This window comes from Stegostoma tigrinum, chromosome 4 (assembly GCF_030684315.1).
Source record: "Stegostoma tigrinum isolate sSteTig4 chromosome 4, sSteTig4.hap1, whole genome shotgun sequence".
Taxonomy (NCBI): domain Eukaryota; kingdom Metazoa; phylum Chordata; class Chondrichthyes; order Orectolobiformes; family Stegostomatidae; genus Stegostoma; species Stegostoma tigrinum.
The window spans coordinates 103,425,622-103,451,514 of NC_081357.1; the positions used below are offsets into that span (position 1 = coordinate 103,425,622).

At 40.4% G+C, this 25,893-nt stretch overlaps 1 protein-coding gene across 1 annotated transcript in view; it reads right to left on the minus strand.

Moving 5' to 3' along the window:
• The window catches only part of LOC125452488 (CUB and sushi domain-containing protein 1-like), a 2,230,063-nt gene that overhangs the window by 721,429 nt on the left and 1,482,741 nt on the right, over nucleotides 1-25,893 (minus strand). Inside the window, exon 9 of the mRNA XM_048530978.2 lies at nucleotides 14,380-14,470. Within this exon, the coding sequence (XP_048386935.1) occupies nucleotides 14,380-14,470 (91 nt within the window). The remainder of the gene's footprint in view (nucleotides 1-14,379; nucleotides 14,471-25,893) is intronic.

The following is a 25,893-nucleotide window of genomic DNA, read 5'->3' on the forward strand; positions in this document are numbered from 1 at the left end:
GGATAGGTGAGAGGAAGAACAGGTTAGGGAGGCAGGGATGAGCTGGGCAGGTTTTGGGATGCAGTGGGGGGAGGGGAGATTTTGAAGCTGATGAAATCCACATTGATACCATTAGGCTGCTGCGTTCCCAAGCAGAATATGAGTTGCTGTTCCTGCAACCTTCTGGTGGCATCATTGTGGCACTACAGGAGGCCCAGGATGCACATGTCATCTAAGGAATGGGAGGGGGTGTTAAAATGGTTCGCGACTGGGAGGTGCAGTTGTTTTGTGCAAACCAAGCATAGGTGTTCTGCAAAGCAGTCCCCAAGCCTCCGCTTGGTTTCCCCAGTGTAGACGTAGCCACAATGGGAACAGCGGATGCAGTATACCACACTGGCAGATGTGCAGGCGAATATCTGCTTGATGTGGAAAGCCATTTTGGGGCCTGGGATGGTGGTGAGGGAAGAGGTGTGGAGCAAGTGTAGCACTTCCTGCAGTTGCAGGGGAAAGTGCCGGGTGTGGTGGGGTTGGAGAGGAGTGTGGAGCGGCCAAGGCAGTCCTAGAGAGAGTGGTCTATCTGGAAGGCAGACAAGGGTGAGGATGGAAAAATGTGGAAAATGTTGTTTCAACAGCATGTTTTACACAACCAGATGGCAGGCTACTCTAGATCTGGTCACACACACAGCACATTGTTAATTAATGACCTCATTGTAAAGGGGCAACATGATAGCAGTTTAGCATTAAATATTAATGCTACAGGAGGGCACTTATAAGAGTAGGAGGATACAGGGCTGGTTGAGATAAACAGACAAACAACATTAAAGGATAGTTCAATAAACATGTATTGGCAGACATATGAGGAGATGTGTCATAATACACAGCAAAAACACATTTCAATGATGTTATGGGCCAGACCAGACCCCCTCAAAATGTATTAAAAAGGTAGCCTGGACCTTAACGTTTTCTTATTTCAAAGGTAAATGCATTGTGGTGTGTTCCAGGCACAATTCAGTTTGTCAAACTCCTTGATGTTAAGCAAAACAAATTTACCCAAATACTGTTGTTGAGACATGACAAAAGAAAGAGGAACTTGGCTGACTTAACTCTATTGGAAAACTTAAGAGAATAATAGATTATTTCACTTGTAAATAGTAACTGTTCCAATATAGTAACACTCCATAAACACCTGCCTGAGCAAAGAGGCAAATTCAGAAATCAGATTTTCTCACACGCAATGTCCGCAGTAGGAAGAGAAACCCCAGCTTGTAGCTGTAGCCGAGAAAGGGCAAAAAATAGCTACTACTTCTTCAAGACTACAGCAGCTTCTGCTGAATCTAAAAGCTAAAGAAAAGTTAAAAATCCTGGTCTGAGAAAGCTGGACACAGCCAGCCAGGCTTTTTCTATTGTTGCAACTTAAAACAAAACTGAAGGCCTCACAAGCTTTTTACGTAACCATAGCCTGCTTCACATTTCCCGTTCAATCTTTCTCATAAAAGAAACCAGGACAAAATACATCTCTTAAGGCCACAGCGTTGTCAACATGAGAAAGAAAGACTCTAGAGGAAGGGCTCATCATCTGTGGCTAAAGAAGGAAGTTAAAGATATTGTGTGAAGTTGAACGAAGAAAAGCGCCAACAGTTAGTTGTTGGATTTCTCTTCTCCAGAGTACAGCGAAGGAAAGATCACAGAATATGCTTAATGCAGAAGGAAGAACAGTCTGGCTAAATAAGGAAGTTCAAAGGTGTTGGGAGCAGACAAAAAAGTGAAGCTGAGTCTACAGTCAGATCAGCTGCAAATTTATTTATATTGAATAGGTTGGCACAACATCATAGGCTGAAGGGCCTGTACAGTACTGTTCTATGTTCTATGAGAGCATGTTTGAAGTGTCAAACGATCTGCTACTACTCCTAATTCATACATATGTTATGTCATAAGTAAAAACTTGCCAATTTGAACAAGTATTGATATCAATTGTTAGGTTTCACTCGCAAAAAGATGAAAACATCATGGGTATGATGTCAGAAACAGTATTTGCGATAATTAAGTTGATATTTTAGTTAACTATCAATCATTGTGATGTACAATAGAGATGGTCACTTGTAAATTCTCGAGTGGAAAGAAGAAAACAACAGATCATAAATCAATCATGAATGGATTTTAAAGTCATTTTGCGGAACTCTTTACTGGCCCAAAAAATGCTGCAACAGTAGCTTCAGGACCAGTTCAAAAGGTCAAAAAAAATGAGAGCATCTTATTTTTGTGGCATGTATTTGCAATGCTTCCTGACCTGGATGAATCTGTATTGTTTTGCTTCACCCTTTAGAAAAAGACTGATAGAGGCAATCATTTTCATTTTCTACCATCCACATTCAATTTGATTTACCATAATACGGAACAATATTTCTAAAAACCGATTAAGAAAGCTGATTCTACATGAAGAAAACCTCAGTGTGGTTCAGAGCATTGCACAAAACAGGTTTTACATTAAATAAACAATAGAACAATGTGAAAAGATTACAGAGGGTACCCAGCCTGTCAAACATGCCTCATTCAATTCTATCCTGCATGATCTGCATCAAACTCTGTGTTCCCAACTTCATTGTTTCACAACAGTATTGGAAAAATACACAAAACTATCAATCACAGTTTTGCTTCTTTTTCTAATTAGATCGCCTTAAGAGCTTTTTGGGGGCAGTATTTCCGGTTTTCCATGACCCTTTTCATAAAGAAGTGATTTCTAGCAACACACCGGAGCAAGTGGTCTCGAATTTTGCCTGATTGTGATCTGCCCTCATCAGAGAAAGTGAAAAGTGACTTCTATTTTGGTTGATAACGAAGTGTGGAGCAGGATGAACACAGCAGGCCAAGCAGCATCTCAGGAGCACAAAAGCTGACGTTTCGGGCCTAGACCGTTCATCAGAGAGGGGGATGGGAGAGGGAACTGGAATAAATAGGGAGAGAGGGCGAGGCAGACCGAAGATGGAGAGAAAAGAAGATAGGTAGAGAGGAGAGTATAGGTGAGACGGTAGGGACGGGATAGGTCAGTCCAGGGAAGACGGACAGGTCAAGGAGGCGGGATGAGGTGGTAGGTAGGAAATGGGGGTGCGGCTTGAGGTGGGAGGAAGGGATGGGTGAGAAGAAGAATAGGTTAGGGAAGTGGAGACAGGCTGGGCTGGTTTTGTGATGCAGTGGGGGGAGGGGATGAGCTGGGCTGGTTTTGGGATGCAGTGGGAGAAGGGGAGATTTTGAAGCTTGTGAAGTCCACATTGATACCATTGGGCTGCAGGGTTCCCAAGCGGAATATGAGTTGCTGTTCCTGCAACCTTCGGGTGGCATCATTGTGGCACTGCAGGAGGCCCAGGCTGGACATGTCATCTGAGGATTGGCAAGCGAAGTTAAAATAGTTCACGACTAAGAGGTACAGTTGTTTGTTGCGAAACGAGCGGAGGTATTCTGCAAAGCGGTCCCCAAGCCTCCGCTTGGTTTCCCCAATGTAGAGGAAGCCACAGCGGGTACAATGGATACAATATACCACGTTGGCAGATGTGCAGGTGAACATCTGCTTGACATGGAAGGTCATCTTGGGGCCTGGGATGGGGTTGAGGGAGGAGGTGTGGGGGCAGGTGTAGCATTTCCTGCGGTTGCAGGGGAAGGTGCCGGGTGTGGTGGGGTTGGAGGGCAGTGTGAAGCGGACAAGGGAGTCATGGAGAGAGTGGTCTTTCCGGAAGGCAGACAAGGGTGGGGATGGAAAAATGTCTTGCGTAGTGGGGTCGGATTGTAGATGGCGGAAGTGTCGGAGGATGATGTGTTGTTGTTTGGTGGGGTGGTATGTGAGAACAAGGGGGATCTTCTGGGGGCGGTTGTGGCGGGCGCGGGGAATGAGGGATGTGTTGTGGGAAATGCAGGAGACTCAGTCAAGGGCATTCTCGACTACTGCGGGGGAAAAGTTGCAGTCCTTGAAGAACGTGGGCATCTGGGATGTGCGGGAGTGGAATGCCTCATCATGGGAGCAGATGCGGCAGAGGTGGAGGAATTGGGAATAGGGGATGGAATTTTTGCAGGAGGGTGGTTGGGAGGAGGTGTATTTTAGGTAGCTGTGGGAGTCAGTGGGCTTGAAATGGACATGAGTTTCTCGCTGGTTACCTGAGATGGAGACTGAGAGGTCCAGGAAGGTGAGGGATGTGTTGGAGATGGCCCAGGTGAACTTGAGGTTGGGGTGGAAGGTGTTGGTGAAGTGGATGAACTGTTGGAGCTCCTCTGGGGAGCAAGAGGTGGCGCCGAGACAGTCATCAATGTAACGGAGGAAGTGGTGGGGTTTGGGCCCTGTGTAGGTGCGGAAGACGGACTGTTCCATGTAACGTACAAAGATGCAGGCATAGCTTGGGCCTATGCGGGTACCCATGGCCACCCCCTTAGTCTGTAGGACGTGGGAGGAATTGAAAGAGAAGTTGTTGAGGGTGAGGACGAGTTCGGCTAGGCGGATGAGGGTGTCGGTGGAGGGGGATTGTCGGGCCTACGGGAGAGGAAGAAGCGGAGGGCCTGGAGGCCATCTGCATGAGGAATACAGGTGTATAGGGACTGGACGTCCATGGTGAAAGTGAGGTGTTGGGGGCCAGGGAATTGGAAGTCCTGGAGGAGGTGGAGGGCGTGGGTGGTGTCATGGACATAGATAGAGAGTTCCTGGACCAAAGGGGAGAAAATGGAGTCCAGATAGGTGGAGATGACTTCTGTGGGGCAGAAACAGGCTGAGACAATGGGTCCTCCAGGTCAGGCAGGTTTGTGGATTTTGGGAAGGAGATAGGAACGGGCCATGCGGGGTTGGGGAACAATGAGGTTGGAGGCTGTGGGTGGGAGGTCCCCTGAGGTGATGAGGTCCTGGATGGTATTGGAGATGATGGTTTGGTGCTCCGTGGTGGGGTCATGATCAAGGGGGCGGAAGGAGGAGGTGTCGGAGAGTTGATGTTTGGCCTCGGTGATTTAGAGGTCAGTATGCCATACGACCACTGCGCCTCCCTTGTCTGCAGGTTTGATGGTGAGATTGGGGGTTGGAGCAGAGGGAGTGGAGGGCTGCCCGTTCTGTGGGGGAGACGTTGGAGTGGGTGAGAGGGGTGGAGAGGTTGAGGCGGTTAATGTCTCGACGGCAGTTGGAAATGAAGAGGTCAAGGGAGGGTAGGAGGCCTGGGGGTGGTGTCCAGGGAGAGGAATTGTGTTGGAGGCGGGTGAAGGGGTCAGTGGAGGGAGGGTTGGGTTCCCGGTTAAAGAAGTAAGCGTGGAGGCAGAGGTGGTGGAAAAACTGCTCGATATCCAAACGTGACTGGTATTCGTTGATGTGTGGGTGGACAGGGACAAAAGTGAGCCCCTATTTTGATTGTCTTGTTAGTGCCAGAGGATTCAGACTGTTAAGCCACAGAGAAAGCTAATAGAAATGATGATGGCTAAAAACACTTGCATTATATCTTAGTTCCACGAAGTCACAATTGCCAAGATTATTGTCTTTAATAGGTACAGCAGCTCTCTTAAGGAGTACTTAAGTCTTCTTAGTTTGGTTTTCTTTTAAAGCCAGAGCACAGCCATTTTCCAACAGCCTTTCACTCTTACCTCATAACGGCTTATATACATTTTCCAAGAGTATCCAAAAGACTGTGTCCTCTGCACTCCGTATGAAAGAACTGGAAACAACTTTATGATCAGGAGACCAAATCACTGGCCTAAACATGACAGCCAAGCCTAAGGTCTATCACTGCCACACGTAGCTTGCAACATTATTGCTGTATTACTCCTGCCTCTGCTAGCACTAGGAGGGGATGGAACAACCTTCAAAGTCGAACCTTCATGAACAAAGGAACAGGAACATGTTCCTTAAGTCTATTCCAGAATTCCACTAAATCATGGCTGATCTGCACCACAATTTCATTTCCTCCATATTCCATGAGACACAAAAAAATGTACCAATCCTGGCCTGGAACATTTTAATTGATTCAGTCTGTGCATAATTTTTTGGAACAGAGTTCTGGATTTCCACTGTCCTCTGCATCAAAAAGTGCTTGCTGACGTCTTAACTCATTGCTTCATTTGTAACGCTATGCTATCTTTTTTCTGGATACCAATCCCCAAATCTCCAAACACCACTACCACGACAACCCAATATCATATTCTATCCAAAGCTATCTTGCCAAATGCTTTTGCTGCTTCTACCACCACTCAGCCTTCCCGTCTCAAGGAAATACATAGCAAATTCATTCAAACTTATTTAACACTTTTAAGGTTGCATTGCAAGCCATTTGTTGGAAAGATACCGTTGCTGAGATGCATTGCCAAAAACTTAATGATGTACTTCAGATGGGCCTGACAAAAGCCTTGTACAACTAAAATATCTCTTCCATTCTACTGAATTCCAAAGACATTGAAAATGTCTGTTAACATTCCATTAGCCTTGGATCACGAACCAGGACACTGGATGAGGGATTTACCCAGGATGTTTCGACTTGTGATTAGCAATCCCCAAATTTCCAATAAACCTCCAACTCAAAGAATTCAAACAGTTCCAACTTGCAAAACCTGGATCTTTACTCCAGAAATGTTTGATGGAAAAATCCAAATCCAGCTCCTGGGTTACAACACGATGAACTCACTTTGAACTCACCAACCCCCACCCAACCTCTGTATTTCAATGTCCCCAATCCAATCCCATGGCCAGACTTCACTAACCCAATGCAAGTATCTCTCCAACCTGAACTGACTCACCCCCCCCCCACCCCCCACAACTCAACCAACACCTCTGATCTGTTCCTGTGATCTCCTAATCAATGCAATGATGCTTGTCCTTCACTGAAGACCAAAGCCACAATTTCAAAGTGACTTTCATCTATGCATCCAACACCTGGCAGCACACAAAACATAAACCCTGGTGAACAGATTTTATTTACTCCTTAGATAAATAACCTAGATAGTCATAACACTCTTAAATTATTTGGAATTTGGAGGAGTTAATTGAATGCAGGAGTTTGAATTAATGTTCTAGCCCTAGTTAACGACAAGAAATGGTTCGACAATATAAAATGGCTCACTGAACAGACTGAAAAATCCTTGAGCTAATGACAATGCTAAGTGGTACCTCACAGACTATAGGCATACAATATCAAGAAAGAAAGCATAATCATCAATAGCTACAGTTACAAAACTAAACCATCAGATGCTCATGATCTATCCTCTGCCTGTTATCCTTTATGACAACCTAATTAGATTGATTGGTGCAATTAACATGATAAATAGAAAATAGCAATTATAGATAAGCTATAATTATTGCTAATTCCTTGCCCTAGTAAAGTTTAATTTAAAAAAAATTAAAATGTTTTCACTGCAAGATCTGTAGCATGTTGAATTTAAAAGCATTTTGTAAAAGATGGATAATTGATTTGCTGGGTCTGCCTTCATCCTTCAAATACACTCGTAATAGAGTTAATCATAATTTTAACAATAAAGTGAGATCATTAGTATCTGTGATAGCTATTTGTGCATCTCATGCAATCATTTCAATTTAAAGTATTATTTCCTGGAAAATTGTCATTCCATTTTAGAAAGAAAATGTGCGAAACAAGGGCTTGATCAGCAACTTGTGACAGTACACACGTTATTCTCATCTTCAGAACAAGTGATAATGGAATAGTGCCATAACCTAGTAATGAGACTTTATTTTTGCACTGATATACTCACAAGAAATTGACAAATGCCACAATACTGAAATAAACAACTGCAAATAAAGCATCTTGATTATTTTGTGCTAATCTCCTGTGATCACCCAAAAAAATTGAGCTTCTGATTCTTATTGCCAGATTATTATTAAAATAAAGGAATATTCATGATTTAATGGGAAAAAAATGATTGCCAAAATTGTTGAAATATTTACGGTAGCAAATCAGTCAAAACCAACATCATTCAAGCATGAATAAACAAGTGATGGATGTTGTAAATGAAAAGGTAAGTTTCACTTTCAATAGTTGATGCAACAAAGATACAACTCATGTAGGTAAACATTTCCACTCCATTGAACCACCATGTGTAACATCTGTCTTTCCAACTAGGTCTCCACTCTATTGGACTTCTCACTTCTCATTCAATCCTTCTGGCATGCAAGTCATATTTACCAGTTGCTGTATTCCATCTGCCTACAAGGCACGTATTTAAAAACTCACTCTCTCTCAGGTCATGACATTTCTGAAGGCATAGACTGCCCAGCAACTTCTTTTGATAATTCCTTCAGACAATCTGGTGCGATCTGGCTGCACACAATCATCCAGTTGGAACTTGTCTGATCCAAAATACTCTGCTCTTTTATGCTTCAGTTCTGTCCTTTTTAGCTGTATAACATGTATAACCTCCAGTTAAAAATCTGTGCTATATTCTAAGAGTCTAGCTTCCGCACTGGAAGTTGCTCTCAATCAGAAAGGCTATCAATCAGAAAACTGATCTCTTCTTGGAAATCCTGTTTCGTTATATGCACAGTTATCAATACTGTGTACTGCCTGTCACCAAACAGGTTCATCCAGTGGCATCCACTGCACCCGGTGTGGCTTCCTCTACATTGGGGAAACCAAGCGGAGGCTTGGGGACCGCTTTGCAGAATACCTCCGCTCGGTTCGCAACAAACAACTGCACCTCCCAGCTGCGAACCATTTTAACTCCCCCTCCCATTCCTTAGATCACATGTCCACCCTGGGCCTCCTGCAGTGCCACAATGATGCCACCCGAAGGTTGCAGGAGCAGCAACTCACATTCTGCTTGGGAACCCTGCGGCCCAATGGTATCAATGTGGACTTCACAAGCTTCAAAATCTCCCCTTCTCCCAGTGCATCCCAAAACCAACCCAGCTCGTCCCTGCCTCCCTAACCTGTTCTTCCTCTCACCTATCCCTTCCTCCCACCTCATGCTGCACCTCCATTTCCTACCTACTAACCTCATCCTGCTTCCTTGACCTGTCCGTCCTCCCCGGACTGACCTATTCCCTCCCTACCTCCCCACCTATACTCTCCTCTCCACATTTATCTTCTCCTCTATCCATCTTCTGTCCACCTCCCCCTCTCTCCCTATTTATTTCAGAACCCTCTCCCCCTCCCTCTCTCTGATGAAGGGTCCAGGCCCGAAACATCAGCTTTTGTGCTCCTGAGATCCTGCTTGGCCTGCTGTGTTCATCCAGCTTCACACTTGGATATCTTGGATTCTCCAGCATCTGCAGTTCCCACTATCTCTGACCAAACAGGTTCAGTTAGTTTATTTATTAACTTTATGCATCTTAGCTTTTCATTCCATTGGCAATTTCAGGTCAAAGAGATGTTTCTTGGATCCAATGTGGCGCGATGAGTAAGCAATTAACCAATTTACAAATAACAATTAGCAATTTGTTAATTTCATAATACTGCCTAATTCAGTTTGATCATGTTTGACCTGTGATGCTCTGCTCTAACAAAAAACTAAGTTCAAGCTTCTAGAGAAACTAGAATCCGAACAATTTTGTTAAGTATTTTTGTATCACTAAATCCAACTAGATATTACTTCAGTTGTATGGGAATGAAAGTTTTTAGCTAACCTTTAACTTGTCAGTGTTGTATCTGTGTCCTGTAGTCTATGTTTTCCCAACAAAATGCCTGTTTACTTTTGTCACAAGTAATGTCTCTGATTATTTTGAAGGTCAGTCATGTAGCCTAAATTTTACCCAAGATCAGTAACAGGGAGAGATTGTGGAGCTCGGTTAGGGGCTCAGATATCTTGGTTAGCTTGGTGAGTGTGTGGGGAAGTGCTTTTTTCTTTGATCAAGCTTGTTCTCAATCCATCTAGATTACTGACTATCAACCTGAATCATTATGTTTTTATTTTTGTCTTATTTTCACATATATTTCCTAAATTGCATTTCCAGCACTTCCTGTTGTCATCAGTAAAATAATGGTGTGATATACATATTAATTTTTTGATGACATATTTAGAAGTCTCACATAATTTTCCTTTTGGAGTTAGGTTAATCAGACTATGTATTTGTGCTGTACCGTTTATGCATATTGGCTGGATCATATTGGGAGGAGCAACTTATTTTTGCATATTGGCAGAGCAGCTTTCATGCTCCTCTGACGCTGCTTGGCTGGCTGTATTCATCCAGCTCTACACCTTGTCATCTCTTAATAATAGACTAATCCTTAGTGAAGTTCAGGAAGTGTAGAAAAGTGCCTGATTGGATAAATTTGACAGGGTGTAAGCATATAAGTTAAATTATAGAACGATCAAGGCATTTAGGTTGTAGAGCAATAATCATAAAGTTAACGCTCAATTAAAACTCCACACTTACAGGTATTAGGCTTAACATTTCTAGCATAAAAGTGGCATTTTTTTAAAATCAATCACTAACTTCCTGGGGATTCCGTCAAAGAAATCTTAAAACAGTATTCCTGGAGGAAGTAAAATTATTGATAAAACATTCTGGATTTTCACATTCCCTTCTCTTCTCTATGACTTTCTAAAGATGCTATCAGCATTAGTGCAGCATTGATTGCCAATGTTGCAATGCTGTCAATGTCATGGAAAAAGCAAATTCTCAGCTCAGGGAGTCAAGATATGGTGATTGATCCAAGTGGTCACTATTTCCAATGAGCTCTGCAGTTTAAGCCAGCTCTCTTAGAATCTTAGAGACATGATTCAGTGAAACTTTCCAAGACCTCATTCATTAAATAATTGAGTGGGGTCAGAGAATGTAGAAGATCAGTTTCCACCATGTATACTCACAATATTAAAATTGAAACAATTGCTTACATAGAGGTGCTTGGGGATGCATTTGATGGTCTGGTTGGTAATGTATCTGTTTAAGACCAAGTAGTTCACATCAGTCATAAAATCAAGTATCTAGAAATCTAGCACTCATGTAGAGTAGCTAAAGTTGCTATCTTAAAGGCGCTCATGAGTTAAATTTGTTCTTAATGAACTTCATTGTGATAGAATTGGTACTATAATTTTTTTTTCTTTTTATAATTACTGCCTTGCTATTGGTTTTGTTGCCACAGACTGGATTGAATTATGGGTTTCAAAGTTTCATTGTTAAGTCTTTTAGGGCATTTTTGCAGGGTCATTTGGCTCTGTTTCACATCCTTTCAATCTTCAGTCGAATTCTAAAGCTTATTAGGAACCCAATGATCCAGTTATCATTTAGCTCTGTAATTAAGTGCTTTGACATTACGAATCATTTTTGATAAGTATTGATCAGAAAATGATTCTGACCTCATTTGGAAGACAATTTAGCACCATTACATGGAATAAGAAATCCAAAAGGAAAATTGAGTTGAACATTTTTTTTCCTACTTCATAATCACTTAAGCAAATTCATAATGCGACTGTGCACTCAAATGCCCCTCAGCTTAATGAGGTGTCACCAAATATTATGGGATCTTTCAGATTTTGAAACACTCATTGCAGATCCTGAATAGAGACAATCACAACTGCCTGTGAGTAAAGTTGATTTAAAATGGCCGGCCGTGGCTTTTTATCTGACAAGAGATGGCACGAAAAGGGACTGGCAGTTGTACACAGCAGATTTTCACAGCCAGACTTGTGGCTTCCTCACAGAGCTACCAACTAAGATAATGAAAGATCTTGGTGAGAGAAGAGGGGGAGTGTAGTCAGTGAGGCATCCTCAATAAAGGAGGTACAAATGAAAGTCCTTTTTTTTAGCAAACTGGTGTAAAAGTTACATTTAATAAAGTGTAAAAGGGGAAACATGACCACCTAGTTAAAATATTTTCAGGTACTTGCAGGTTGCAGAAACAAGTACACAATATATGTTAGTCAGATACATCTGGGAAATTTAAGCAACTCTCGAGTAGGCACATGGATGACAGTAAAATATAGGGTAAGCTGCGTAGTTTGATCTTACAGTAGGAAAGTAAGTCGACACAACATCGTGGGACGAAGGGCCTGTACCGTGCTGTACTGCTCTCTGTTTTGTGCTTATATGTTCATGCAGTAATAGCGGTAACTTCAGTTTTAGTGCATTAGACATTGGACAATTTAATTAGATTTCTGTAGACAGGCAGCTCTAAGAACAGAAGCATTTTTTTTGATGAAGAGCATTCTTGGAAAGCTTAGATCAGAGACACCTGGGTATTAACTACAGTCCCAAGTTTGTTGTTTAGTAAATGGAGAAAGAAAAGTCTGACTCCACAGTATTCCTAACACTTTAGGTAATTGTAAATTAGAAATGAAACCTACAAATTAGCATGAAAGGATTTCATTGCATTCCTATGAGCAGTCATCATTTGACCGCAAAAATAGACCAATTTCATTAACAGGGATACTGAAGCGATGAATGGTATAAATAGACAACATCTATGAGGGCACTGAGAGACAGTTAGCATGGTAGGGAGTATAAAGAGGTTGTAAAACAGGGACAATATGACTTCAAGAAAATAAACAGTTGCAGCTTCACAGCTTAGCAAGCTGTCCAGATAAGGACAGAAACAAATTATAAAATAGGGAAAAGGATGAGGTCATGCTGCGGTGAATCCAAATAAGTTTCTTTGAATGACTTGTTAAAGTTGTGAAAGTGATTGAACTGCACCCTTATCAATGGATTTCAGATAGACACTCTCTTATTAAGTAAAGAAAATAGTATGAAAAGTAATTGGAATAGAGAGAGTAAGGTTAATATAAGAATGAAACTTCTGTTTTGAACCAACTTACAGCCTGCAGAAAGAAGGAATTGTGCTTGCAGCTACAAGTCAGAGAGACTGTGTTTGTTTGATCTTCCAAGGTTGAGAGAGAGAAGCTGCCCTCCAATATTTTAGCTTTGTTAAAAAATCATAACATTAGATGAAACTATATAACTTCACTTATAACTAAGTTTTTTATTGAAACTGATATTACAAATGTTACAACATTTAATAGAAATTAGTATCCTTTTGAATCTTCTGCAATAAGGTTAATAGGGTTATAGGTTGTACCACAAAATTTTTAAAAATGTCTTTAGTGATAGGTGAGCATCCAGTTTATTGGCAGTTAATGTGATGCACCTGACAAGTGCCTGCGGGGGAGTATAACTATCAGAATTGGAATGTGATTGAATACAATTCATCGTGAGATCGCAAGACCTGGTGATAAAGTTGTCAGGTAAACATCATAAGATAGTGGGAGGACCGAAGGCTGACTCGAGGTTGTGCATCATTGATCCTGTGTTTACAGGATTGGATGTGCAGATGAGGAGAATGTGACTGACAATGACATCAATGTTGCACGTAATTATTGTAACGAGGGCTGTATATAAAAATGCTGTACTTGGCTGAGAGGCAGAGGCAGAGGCTGAGGCCGAGGCCCATGGAAATTGTTTCCAAGGACTTCTTCTAAGCTGCATTGGTGATGAACTCTGAATAAAGATCGACTTGCATTGCTGGGCATGAGACTCCTCTTTGACATCTCTCCATGACAGAGACTACCATTAAACAAATAAGGTTCCAGGAATCTAATAGCTACAATGCTTATGAAAAACCTTTTTGAACAAGGGTGTCATTTATTCATAGCAGGATCCAATATGAGGAGTCTTTGGAAGTCATTGAATTTTTGATCCACAGCTGCCACATTGTTTTGGCTGAACAGGAAAATCTTATGCTCTTACTCAGTAGTGTTTAGAGATTGATGATCAACTGTTCAACTATTATTGCACATATTTTGTGGCCATCAACTCATAAAGATGAACTTGAATTCTGACCTTCTAACTCAGAGGTAGGGATGCTCCCAATTTGTAACAAGACCTTGGTGTCTATATTTTTGTTATCACATCCTTCAAACAGAATATCAAGCCTTCTCAAGTTACATTGCCTATTGAATTCAATCAGTGTGAGTTTAGCCATTCAACTGAATGCTAAATGTTTACTCCTTCCATTCACAGAAGATTCATTCTTTCTTTCCTTTGAATGAAAAACTCCACGAATGGTTTAACTCAATTTCCTAACATGAGTTGAGGCACAAAATTAGAAGAAGGTATTTGCAAAATAAGCACACTACATATTTAATGATGATGTGTGTTATAGCAATAGTATCAAAGAAAACACCTGAGCATTAACACACAAATTGGTTTGCTATTAACACCATAAGTTAACATTGTCAGCTACAGGGACATTTCAGTCGACAACAGATAGCTAAGTCATTGCTATATAAGTTCTAGCCTCTTCAACTTTCCATTCCTGCAGCCGAGTGTCAGTACATGTCTAAGAGCACAATTTGCTGTTGGTCCCCTTCAATATATTGACAAACATAATCAGCAAGCAGCACATGACAAATGAGGGCAAACACTGTACACAAGCACACTTATTCAAGGCATTTTTCTTTCTCTCTCCAGCATCTCCTCTGTGCAAATAACAAAATTGTGCTTACCTAAAATCAGACCCTGTTCTTTTGCCATTTTCTGGTACTCCTGGATCAGGACACACATCAGCTGGCACCAGAGCAACTCCACTTTGACTTACTGCAAGAGAGAATGACAGTCTATATCATCTGGGCATAGTTTTGTTGCAGGTAATCTTACAAAATCAATTATTTTCAATGTCATTTGAAATATTTTCCGAACCAAAAATGCATTTTGTTGAACTAATCAAAAACATCTAACCCTAATGTTATGTCACTGTAACCCATTTAATTCCAAAATAGCCAGTGTGAGATCACAAAGGGTCGGACAATAATTCATGAGCGTTTCTTCCAGATTGCTCAGAAAGTGATATGTCCATTACTGTCATCCTTAAGGGTGATACATTTTGTAAGACTGACAATTAGTTCACAGCATTACATTGAACTGTTTATTCAAATCATACAGATTGTGTTGTTTAGGATTCACTGAAATAGAAACGAAAAATCCACTTTGTTTCCTTATTGTGCTAATATTAAAATAACTCAGCGATTCATCGGAACACCTCCTGTCTTCAAAGATTCTGATCCTGTCTTCAATCTCAGAACAGGTGAGTAATGAAGGGAGTTACGGACTCGTCCGTTGGTCCAGAAGTGAGCTGTTTTAAACCACAAGCCTTATTTAACTCCTGTCTGTCAATGGGGAGACAATCAGGAACAACATGGTTGAGGTGATGTGTTTGACTACCAGCCAGACACTAAGTATTGAGGACCAAGATTAGGTCACAATAAATATTACAGCTGAAAGTAACTGTATCCCCACCGGAGATCCACTGGAAAGCAGTGTCCAGCAAGGAACACCTAGAACATTAAGACAACAGAGCAATTCTGGCTTACTTTGTCTTTTGTGTTTGTTGTCAGCAAGTAGTTTGTGGCCACGTTCTCCCTGCCCCAAATGAGATCAGTTGAACCAGCGACTGGATTTTGCTTCTTTGCTTGACTCATTTCCAAACTTGGCCAAACATGGAGGACAGAATTTAGTTCCAGCAACATAAGAGAAACTTGCTGCATTCAGTTGGAATTTCATCCTGCCCTGATAATATGATTGCATTCAGTTTTGATTCATGCCTCAAGTACTTTGTATTGCATTAGATTGCAACAAACGTGTGCCATAAACATGGCATTGTTCAACTTCCTTCATTGGAGAGTTTAATGACCCATATCATCTAATGACATTTTTCTGAATAAGCCATTTATGCCACGCTAAAATGTACAGTTTGTGAAAGCTTTCTTTTTGTTATTCAGGCCAAATGTAGGTATAGAACAGAAAAATAGAATGCAATACTGCAAGATTTTATCACTTTACTCATATTGATAGGATTTAAAGCCCCTGCTGCAGTTTCTAACATTGTAAAAAATTAAATGTGGTTAAAAACTATAATTATCTTATGAAAACTTTGCATTGGCACTTGAAAAAATGTCACTCGGTTTTTGAGTTGCAACTGAGTAACATGTTTGATTTCAGAGGGTTCCACTGGGAGAAGTAACTGTTCCAGGAGTGGAATTGTTGGAGGACAAAAGAAGCCTCATGCGCTGTCATAATACGGACTTACAGATTGTCCGCCGGCACTGATAGATCCTCGTCAGAAAGGGATTCTAATGCATTCATGATCATATTTGACTTTTTTTAAATGTTGCAATGTGAGGTTCCATCACATAGTCATAAAAGTTCCTTCAACCCTTGGCTCTGCATTCCTGCAGGATGTAGAGGAAAAGCTCTTCCAATGAATAGAATAGAATCTCTATAGTTTGGAAGTAGGTCATTTGGCCCATCGAGCACACAACGATACTCCGAACAGCATCCCACCAAGAGGTACTCCTTACCCTATCCCTGCAACCCTGCATATTCCATGGCTTATTAACCTAGCCTTCACACCCTGGACCTATGGGCTTTTCAACTTGGCCACTCAACCGAACATGCACAACTTTGGACTGTGGAAGGAAATCCACGTAGATACGTGGAAAATGTGCAAACTCTACACAAACTGTCACCTATTGGTGCAACTGAACATGGGTCCCTGGTGCTGAGAGGCAGCAGTCCTAATCACTGAGTCACCATGCTACAATGGACAGTGTAGCATGGGCAGGGGACAGTGACCAATGGTCAGTGGTGAGCAGATAGAATGCACCCAGGCCAAAGGTTGGCCTTTTTCACTATTTGCATCCAGTACATCCAAAGGCAGCTTGACCACTTTCCATTTTTAAAGGGTCTCTTGCATCACTTGCGTCTGAAAAGCAAATCCTAGACGGTCAGGAAGTAGATAAAATGTGAATAAATGTAACTTCAAGAGTGTTTGTGACATCTCTGGCCTCACAATAAAGCTATCCCTTTTTTAAATCTCCACATTTTGGTGGAAGTCACTGCTGGGCAGCTTATAAATCGGTCGAGCAGGCACAGCTTCTGTTTTACAGTGGTGTAGTTTGGAAATGAGTTAAGCAGGGAAGCAAAAGGCCTAAAGCAGGTATTTGTTACCTCATGAACAAAGCAAAATACTTGCAATCTGTATTTGGTGATAAATAGCCTGAATATCAGTGGTGGATTGGGGAACTTTCAGGCAACCCTGGGGCACAGAATACTGTTTTCCAGAATGGCCTTCAATTTTGGTCTACAAAATGGGATAGAAATATCAATTTTTTATCTAACTCTGAATTGGAACCATACAGTCCTAATACAAGTGGGTATGTGTAAATTGAAAACTGCTTTCCTCTCTGCAACACAATCTAAGTTAGCATTTCCTACAGCAAGTAAGCTCCTCTTAATAAGATGAACAACATAACAATTAATGCAAATGAAGGTGGATTTCTGTTCATGCTGTCATGATTAAGATCATCTAAATTCTTAGTCAAGAAATCCTTAGCTTCAAATTTACTACAAATATAAGGTGCCTGTTCAGATAAAAAGTGAAAATGAATCAATGCGTACAATATAGAGAATAAGGATGATTGCGGATAATGGTGTTATACCACATAATCAATTGAAAGAAAGGCATTAATAACTATTATTATTGATATACAATGAATTTTAAAGGTTTTAGGATTAGATATGACAACACATGTTCATAGTCAGACGGGAAATTTAAAGGAATGTGTTTTTTGAGAAGTGTGTTGCAACAAAGCAGGTGAAACATTAGCTTGGAAATCAAATAACAAATATGTTATATTCTAGCAGGGAATACACTCCAGAAATCCAAACTATGTATTGGAATAGCTTGGAGGTCAATGAATGCCTTCAACAGCTAAATTTAAGGGCAAATACAATGAAAATTAGAATTTACATTTAAGGTCTTCCATGTTGTTCTATAGTGGTTGAGCCTCTGAGCTGATGTGCCTGTTATATACAGATTTCTATCTATATCATACAAAAAACTCACATTCTTCAAGGTTATGGATTACGTGAAAAGCAGTGCAAACAAAACCCTCATTTGAACTTTGACATCTGCTCCAAGATGTAATATAGTTTAAAGAGATAAAATAAAATCCTTGGTGGTGACTGTAATCAAAGCAAGAATCCGGTTTGAAATTGAAATGAGGTAAAAAAACCTCTCCTCTCTGAACAAAGCACCTTTAGAAAGCCAAGTGTTTATCAAAATCCGAAATCAAATAGACAATGTATTGATAAATTACAAAATTTGCATGTAAAAATGCATTTCTTCAGTCTTCACTGAAGCAGCTCCAAATGAAACAGTGGTTTATTTTATTGAACCTCACAAAGGTGAGTTAAACAGAAGGAAATCTGTCATGAGCTCTGCAATGCAACCAAACATCAGTGTGTGGGATTTTCTAACATTCATTTGTTCACATGGCAATTGACTAACTACAATGTGGGTGCAAGCATATTTATATAGGCCATTCTGGAAGCAATCGTTTGCAGGTCAGATTTAAATTGCTTGTGCACAAATTATTCCTGCATTTAGTAAGCCGCTGTTAACAGCTTTCTGGAAAGCAATGGTTACGTAAGAATTGGAAATAAGTTTAATGGATCATTATACAGTGACAATTTATAAGAGTAATTCAGATTGACAATGAACTATGTTAACTCACCCATAGCCATGTTCCTGCAACTTTATTATACTTCTTCACACATCTAAATTCAAAGAGGTATGTAAATCTGGCTAGTTTGTGGCACTATCACCTTGGAGTTAAACCATAAGGTCAAGTTCACAATTTGGAATGACACACAAATGAAGCACGGAGGTGATATTGCCTCCTGCAGTGAATCATTTGTTATAAGACACAAAAATATAAGGTTATACAGGGTATAAGGCACAGAAACAAGACAATCAGCCCAGTCAGGCCACTACTGTGTTTACACTCTATTGTGGCCTCCTTCAATCTTTTGTTATCTACTTTAGTATTGCAATCATCTGTCCCTTTTCCCTCAAATGCTTGTCTGGCTTTTCCATAAATGCATCTATCATATTTGCTTCCACTGGACACTGTGGCAGCAAGTTTCACATCCTATGGGTAAAGTAGTTTCTTCTGAATCGCTGAGTATTTCTTCGTGACTTTTTATACATTGATGATCTCTTGTCACATTTTCTCGAGAATAGGAAACGTGATCTCTGCCCACACCAACAAATTGTTCATTACTTTAAAGACCTGCATTATGTCACACCTCAGCCGTTTTTCAAGAGAGCCTGTCAATCGTTCCTTACTATATATAAAAGCATGCATTTTGGTTATAAACCACATGAAACTTCTCTGCATCATCTCCAGTGCTCTGATAGAGTTTTGTTTTTTTTGAGAGCAAGTGTGACTGCAGGGCTAAAATAAAGTGATACTTCTGGGTGGCATGAGGCGCAGTGATTAGCACTACTGCCTCACATTGCTCGGTACCCAAAATCAATTCCAGTCTCTTGCGACTGTTTGTGTGGTATTTGCACATTCTGCCTGTGTCTGTACAGGTTTCCTCTGTATATCTGGTTTCCTCCCACAGTTCAAAAATGTGCAGGTTAGGTGGATTACCCATAATGTCCCGGGATGTGCAGGCTAGGTGGATTAGGTGTAGGAAATGTAGGGTTACATGGATAGGGTAGCAGGGTGGGTCTGGGTGGGAAGCTCTTTGAAAGCAGTGTGGGTTTGATGCGCAGAATGGCCTGCTTCCAAGCCATAGGGATTCTATGATTCCACACAGGCCAGGTTTTCTGTTGGTATTGCATTCTCCTCAGCTCAGTGCTCATTAACATGTGGGTAAAATGTTGAATCTTACTGGCAGGGAGGTCAGCCCTCATGACCTAATGAGTTCCAATACCTGTGCGCTATATTTGAAAAATAACCCAGTTAGCACTTTACTCTCTGAAGCCTGGGGCATCATTCAACCTCTGTAAGTCACCTACACCCACCTCTAGACTTACCAATGCCCAGCAAAAAGCAACACTACAGCTCAGCAATGCCTCCTGTGAAGTTGTCCAGGACAAAAGAGAAGTGCATTGCCCCAACATATCAATTATAGGCTATCGGACTGATGAAGGCAGCCTGGGCAGAGGTGGTTATGGAGATTACTATAAGGGTGGGTCAAGAGAACTGGCTCCAGTGCCCTAAAAAAAGATTGGGGCATGTATCTCTGTCTACTCAGTGGTTTATGCCCCAATGATTGAGGTAGCATGTAAAGTTGTCATTACACAGGAGTGTCACATGTAAGATTGGGGGCCAGGCCTCTCCACCAACAGCCTCAGGTATGTCACTTCAACATGTCTATCAACAACATATTTTGTTTTAATTCTTCCATGGCATTGGCATGGGCAGCACATGATACCTACAAATGTCCTGGAACTGATTCGCTTGTCTGCTCACTTCAAAGAGCAGCTCGGAGTCAACCACATTATTGTGGATTTGGAGTCAAATGTAGGTCAAATCAGATAAGGATGACATAATTGCTTGCGGAAATGATATCAATGAAACATGGAATCGTTCAATGGTACGATTACCGAGACTGGCTTTATATTCCAGATTTATTATCAAATTCAATTCCACCAGCGGCCATGGTGAGGTTTGAATCCATGTTCCCAGATCTTTAGCCTGGACTTCTGGATTACAAGTCCATTGGCTTTACCAAGAAAATCCATGTGTGTGAAGTAATCTGATATTTTAAAAGATGTGAGAAATAGTATCTGTGTTTATTTGTTTTCTTCTTGCACAGACTACTTTCTCAAACCGGTCTGAAATATATTTGGTTGCATTCGTTACCAAAAGCTACCAAAATAAGCTACCAAAATTAATCTCCACTGATGGGTACATGAAGCGGATTGATCATCCAGTATTTCCTCTAGGTTTCTGGCATCAAAGCTGTGTTTATTCCTCTCTAGTAACAAACTATCTTGTTGGGGGTTTGAAGTATTCATTAATTCCTGATGTCAATTAATAATTAGGCTTATCTCAGTAATACAAAGGAATGAATCATTGTTTCCCATTACTGTTGTTCATCATACTTCCAGTCTAGCAGCCCAGAGATTGATCTTTCAGGTGTTTTACACTAATATGACCAAATTCAGAACTTTAGAAAAAGAAGATACTTCAGCAAACTCATTGGATTGCAAATGTCAGCTTGCATAGCCAAGACACAACCATTCGCTGAAATGCTTCAGTTTCTTTAAAACAAACTACTGATTATTAATCAATTAATCCCCCTTGATTTTCCTAATTCACAGTGATACAAATGTAAATATGAACAATGCTTTCACCAGTGATTGTTCAGTTGACATATATATGGTTTAGTGTAAAGATTGGAAGTGTAGACCAGAAAAAAATTTCATGGTCAATTTCCTGCCCTGCTAGTTACATGAAATGTGACGAAATTTCATGTTCACAACAGTATCATGGGGTAGAAAAATGCAAAAGATCAATCTTGTATCTGGTTCCCATTATGATTCTGTGTGGCCACATGGATGGAGTCTAAAATGTGTATTTTGTTATCAGGGTGTCATACCGTACCAGGAAGGAGAGACAAAGCTGGAGAAGGAGGAATTGACAAAGTGTTTGTGGCAACCCTGGCTCAATACTGCTTTCTTAACATTTCTTTGAATCCAACAATAAATGAAACTTTAGAAAACTTTCCTACCCACTTACGCCCTCAGTGAAGTAAAAGCTAAATCCCAGAAGCTTGTTCTGGGTCAAAATGTCATTTGGAGCAGGAATTTTTTTACATTTTAGATTAGCTTGATGAGTACACAAATGAAAAAAAGGGCTGAGCAATGAATGCATGTCATGACTGCACAGAGTGACAAGATCAATCGTGACACATGCAAATATCACCCACTCTCAAATTCAGGAATCATACAGATTATGTGTTAATGCTAAATGCATTTGTAAAGTTAAAAGATAATATATGCAGAGCTGGATTCTTCAGAAGTATATTTCCCCAAAGAATTCTGTGTCACTCTCTGCAAACTAAATTTAATCCACCAAGGTCTGAGAAAACTAAAATATGAAGTTTGATGCTTAATCTTTAGAATGAAAGTATGGTGGTTAAACATGATTAAAATCAAACCTCTTTATGTTTTCTAGTATCTTATGGGTAAAATGTCTATCACTTCACATGATTTACTTCAACAAATACCACCCAGACTATACACATGGTGGGCCGAAGGACCTGTTTCTGTGCTGTACTGTTCCCTGTTCAATGTTTTATTACCAAGAGACAACCTGCTCTATTCAAGTTGAATTCAACCAATTGCTGGAGGTGGAACAAAATATTGAGGGATTAGGAAATGGCAGAAACATTGAACAAAATATTGTGTGCTGGTCTTCATTGTACAAGACACAAATTAAATACGAGAAGTAGAGGGTAACGAGGGAACTAATAAAATTGACAATCTTCATATAATTAATGCAAGTAGAGGAAAAGAATTAGAGAAACCTAAGGGTTTAAAAGTTGATAACTCCTTGTTACTTGTTGGCTAACATATTAGTGTTGTGAAAAGGATAGTTGCAGACATAGTGGAAGGACTGATTCTTGCCTTCCAAAGTTCCATGGGTTCTAAAATGGTTCCAGGAGGTTTCTGAAGTCAGTAAATGTAACATCACTATTCATAAAAGGAACGGGAGAGAAAACAGAGAATTATTGTCCAGTTAGCCAGACTTTAGTAGTTGGAAAAAGGGTGGAATCTGTTCTAATGATCAAAACTTTTAATTTGTTTCATTTATGTCAAGGCCAGTCATATTTATTAGAATCTTTCGAGGATGTGCTTGGTTGGTTGGATAAAGGGGAACTGGTCAATATAGTGAACGTGGATTCCTTGTGGAAAGTTGGTAATATGCTACACAAGGTTAACACATTAGAGAAAACTTTTGGATGATATAATCGCATTGTCGGGAGCATTGGTCAATAGGCAAAATGCAGCGAAAAGTGAAAAAAAAATAGAGCATCTTCAAGTTGGCAGGTTGCAGTATATGCAGTGCTTCAAGCATCAGTAATTGTACCTTGATTATTTAAGATTTGTATTAATTACCTGGGGCCAAATCTTGCAAGAGATCACCTAAGAGTCTATTTTAGTGACTTCCATGCAGCGTTTCTCCCAGCAAGCCCGAGAACATTCTCTCACGTTTTCTTCCCAAACTCACCTCATGAACTAGCTACCTTAGGTCTATAGCGCTCTGCTCATTGTAATCTGCCACTCATCACTGTTACGAGTATTGGCCGCTGCCCGAACATTCCAGGATTCCTGGTACTAATGCCATCTTGGAAGCTCAACCGTGCACATAGACAAGTGCTAAGAGTCCACATTTGCCATGTACAGCTCACTTTACTTACCCACACATATCAAACAGAGGGTAATTTACATGTTGGTCTGATGACAGGGATCTGAAAGCTTTGGCAAATAGATATTCCTGTGAAATCTGTCAGGGAGAAATCTGATTACTGTTTTCCTCACCATCAGGTTTACAAACAATTTAATCCCAGCACCATTAATGGCAGGAATGTTGAACTTTTCTCTGAAAGTTGACTTCAACAATGGTTGAGAATATTGAGAACAGAAGAACATAATTAGCGACACAAAACATATGAAACTACTTTTATGTCTGGAAAGCTGTCATGTTTTCCCACCTTTTCTTGTACTATATTCTGTTGAATATTATTAATTATCTCAACAGAAAGCTTGTTTTCAATCAACCCAAAACATACTTTATTTTAATATTTACTTCAATTGGAAAAATATTTGAACTAGTCAAACACCAGAAATTCCACAGACACAATAATTTGTTAATAAGTCCACCGCTGAAGATGAGAATACAAACTAACTAAATAATTCAATCAACAGATGGATCAAAATTACAATGTTACCAGCCAGCTGCCTCTTCCTTATGCTATACCATTGTGTTCACCAAAAACTTACTATAGCCTACTTCCGTCATTGTCAGAAATCCATTAAATGCACTTTCTAGCAGAGCACCACAGTGACTGCAAAAAGTTTCCATGACTAGTTTTCCACTACTTAGTGAAGGGATGCTGAAGCTACCTATACCAAGTCAGCTGAAATGAGTTCACTCAGTGCAGAGTACGGTTTGAATTTGGCTCAAAGAGGCAACTTTTATCAAAATAAAAATAAATATTTAGTTATTTGCATCACTGCAGGTCTTGATCAAAGTTGAGCAGAAACATATCTTTGCATTGGGGAGTAAAAACATTATACAGTTGCAAATGGAGAATAGATACTTGTGTTGCAGCTGAAAATATGAATCCCAAGAGTTGTGTTGTCTGATCTAATGCCAGGGTTAAGGACAATCCCCTCAGGCTCCAGAAGAACCTTAGATATCTTGGGGAAAACAATTTAATTGTTGTGGCTTTATTACATAAAATATAGGACGAAGAGAAATAGGTTCTGTTTAGGAATAATGAACAGCTATGGGCAAAGTTAAATAAAAGATAGAGCCACAACCTGGAGAACATTTGGACAGCTGACTGTACCATGAATAAATTGGCATAAGGTAAACAAAACCAATGAAATGAATGCATGGCTCAAGGGCTGATGTGGGAGACATAAGTTTTAAATCATTGAGCACTGGCACGAGAACAGTTGAAAAAGATTTGTTGTGCATTGAGATGACCTTCATCCGAACTGCGGTGCGATTAGTTTGCGGGTGAATTGTATAACGAGAGCTACAGAAAGAATTTTAACCTGAAAAGAGCAGGAATGGCTGCGGGGTGAGGGGTCCAGAGTTGGTGGAAGAGGAAGAGGAGGTTTACATAAAGAGGATTTGGAGAGATTTAGATGAAAGTAAATGCAGCTTTGGTAATATTGAAGTGATTATGGCTAGATGGAGAAGAAACTAGGGCCCTAACAGTGCTCAAGCAAATAAAGTCAGATAAGGGAAAAATATTGGAATGAGTGCAGAATTAAAAGTTCTTTTTTTTCTAAATGCCCACACTATTCATAACAATCGGGATGAATTGCTAGCCCTAATAGAAATGAATGGGGATGATATGATAGCTCTGCCACAAATATTGTAGCAACATGACCATGGCTGGGGCCTGAATGTTTAGGGGTATTTGAGATTTAACAAAGACAAGATGAAAAGGAATTGGGGTAAGACTGTTAATGAAGTATGTTGGGTTAGGGTGAGTACAGTAGTGAGAAATGATCTTGATTCAGAGAATCAAGATGTAAAACTGGCTAGAAATGAGAAAGAAGAAAAGAAAGAAGTCACTGGTGGTAACATGTGAAGGCCCACTGACAATAGGTAAACTGTCAGAAAGATTATAAGTCAAAAAATAATGGAGGCCTGTAATAAAAATCATAGAGCTCCTATGGTGTGGAAACAAGCCCTTCAGCCCAACAAGTCTACAGTGAACTTCACAGCACCCACCCGACTATAACCCACCTAATCTGCTCCTCCCTGAACACCACAGGCAATCTAGCACGGTCAATCCACCTAACCTGCACATCTTTAGACGGTGGGAGGAAACCAGAGCACCTGGAGGAAACCCATGCAGACACGGGGAGAATGTGCAAACTCCGCACAGACAATCACCCAAGGACTAGAATTGAACCTGGGTCCCTGGTGCTGTGAGACAGCAGTGCTAATCACTGAGGCACCAAGCCACCCCTTCAGCTACATGAACAAATCTTCATATAGTGGGCAAATCAAATTGACGGAGGCAATCTGGAGTATGGTTTAATAAAGTGCATTCAAGACAGTTCCTAAGAACACTATAATCTGTAAGCTAGCAGGAAATAGGTCATATTGGGCTGGTAAAACAAAATGAAACAGTATTCAAATCTGATAAGCATCTTCTGGGGATGAGTGAACATAACGTGACAACCAAAACACATATGGACTGAGATTGTCAAATTGGAGATTGAATCTAGAATTTTAAATCTAAATAAATGCAATCAGAAGGCTATAATGACAAAGTTGATGAAAATAGATGAAAAACTTCAGACAGCAATGAAACAGAGCTGAACACAAACACATATCTCATAATTCTCATCTGACATATTCCAATGAGAAGGAAAAAAATAAGAGAAGGATGCATCTGCTGCGGCTAAC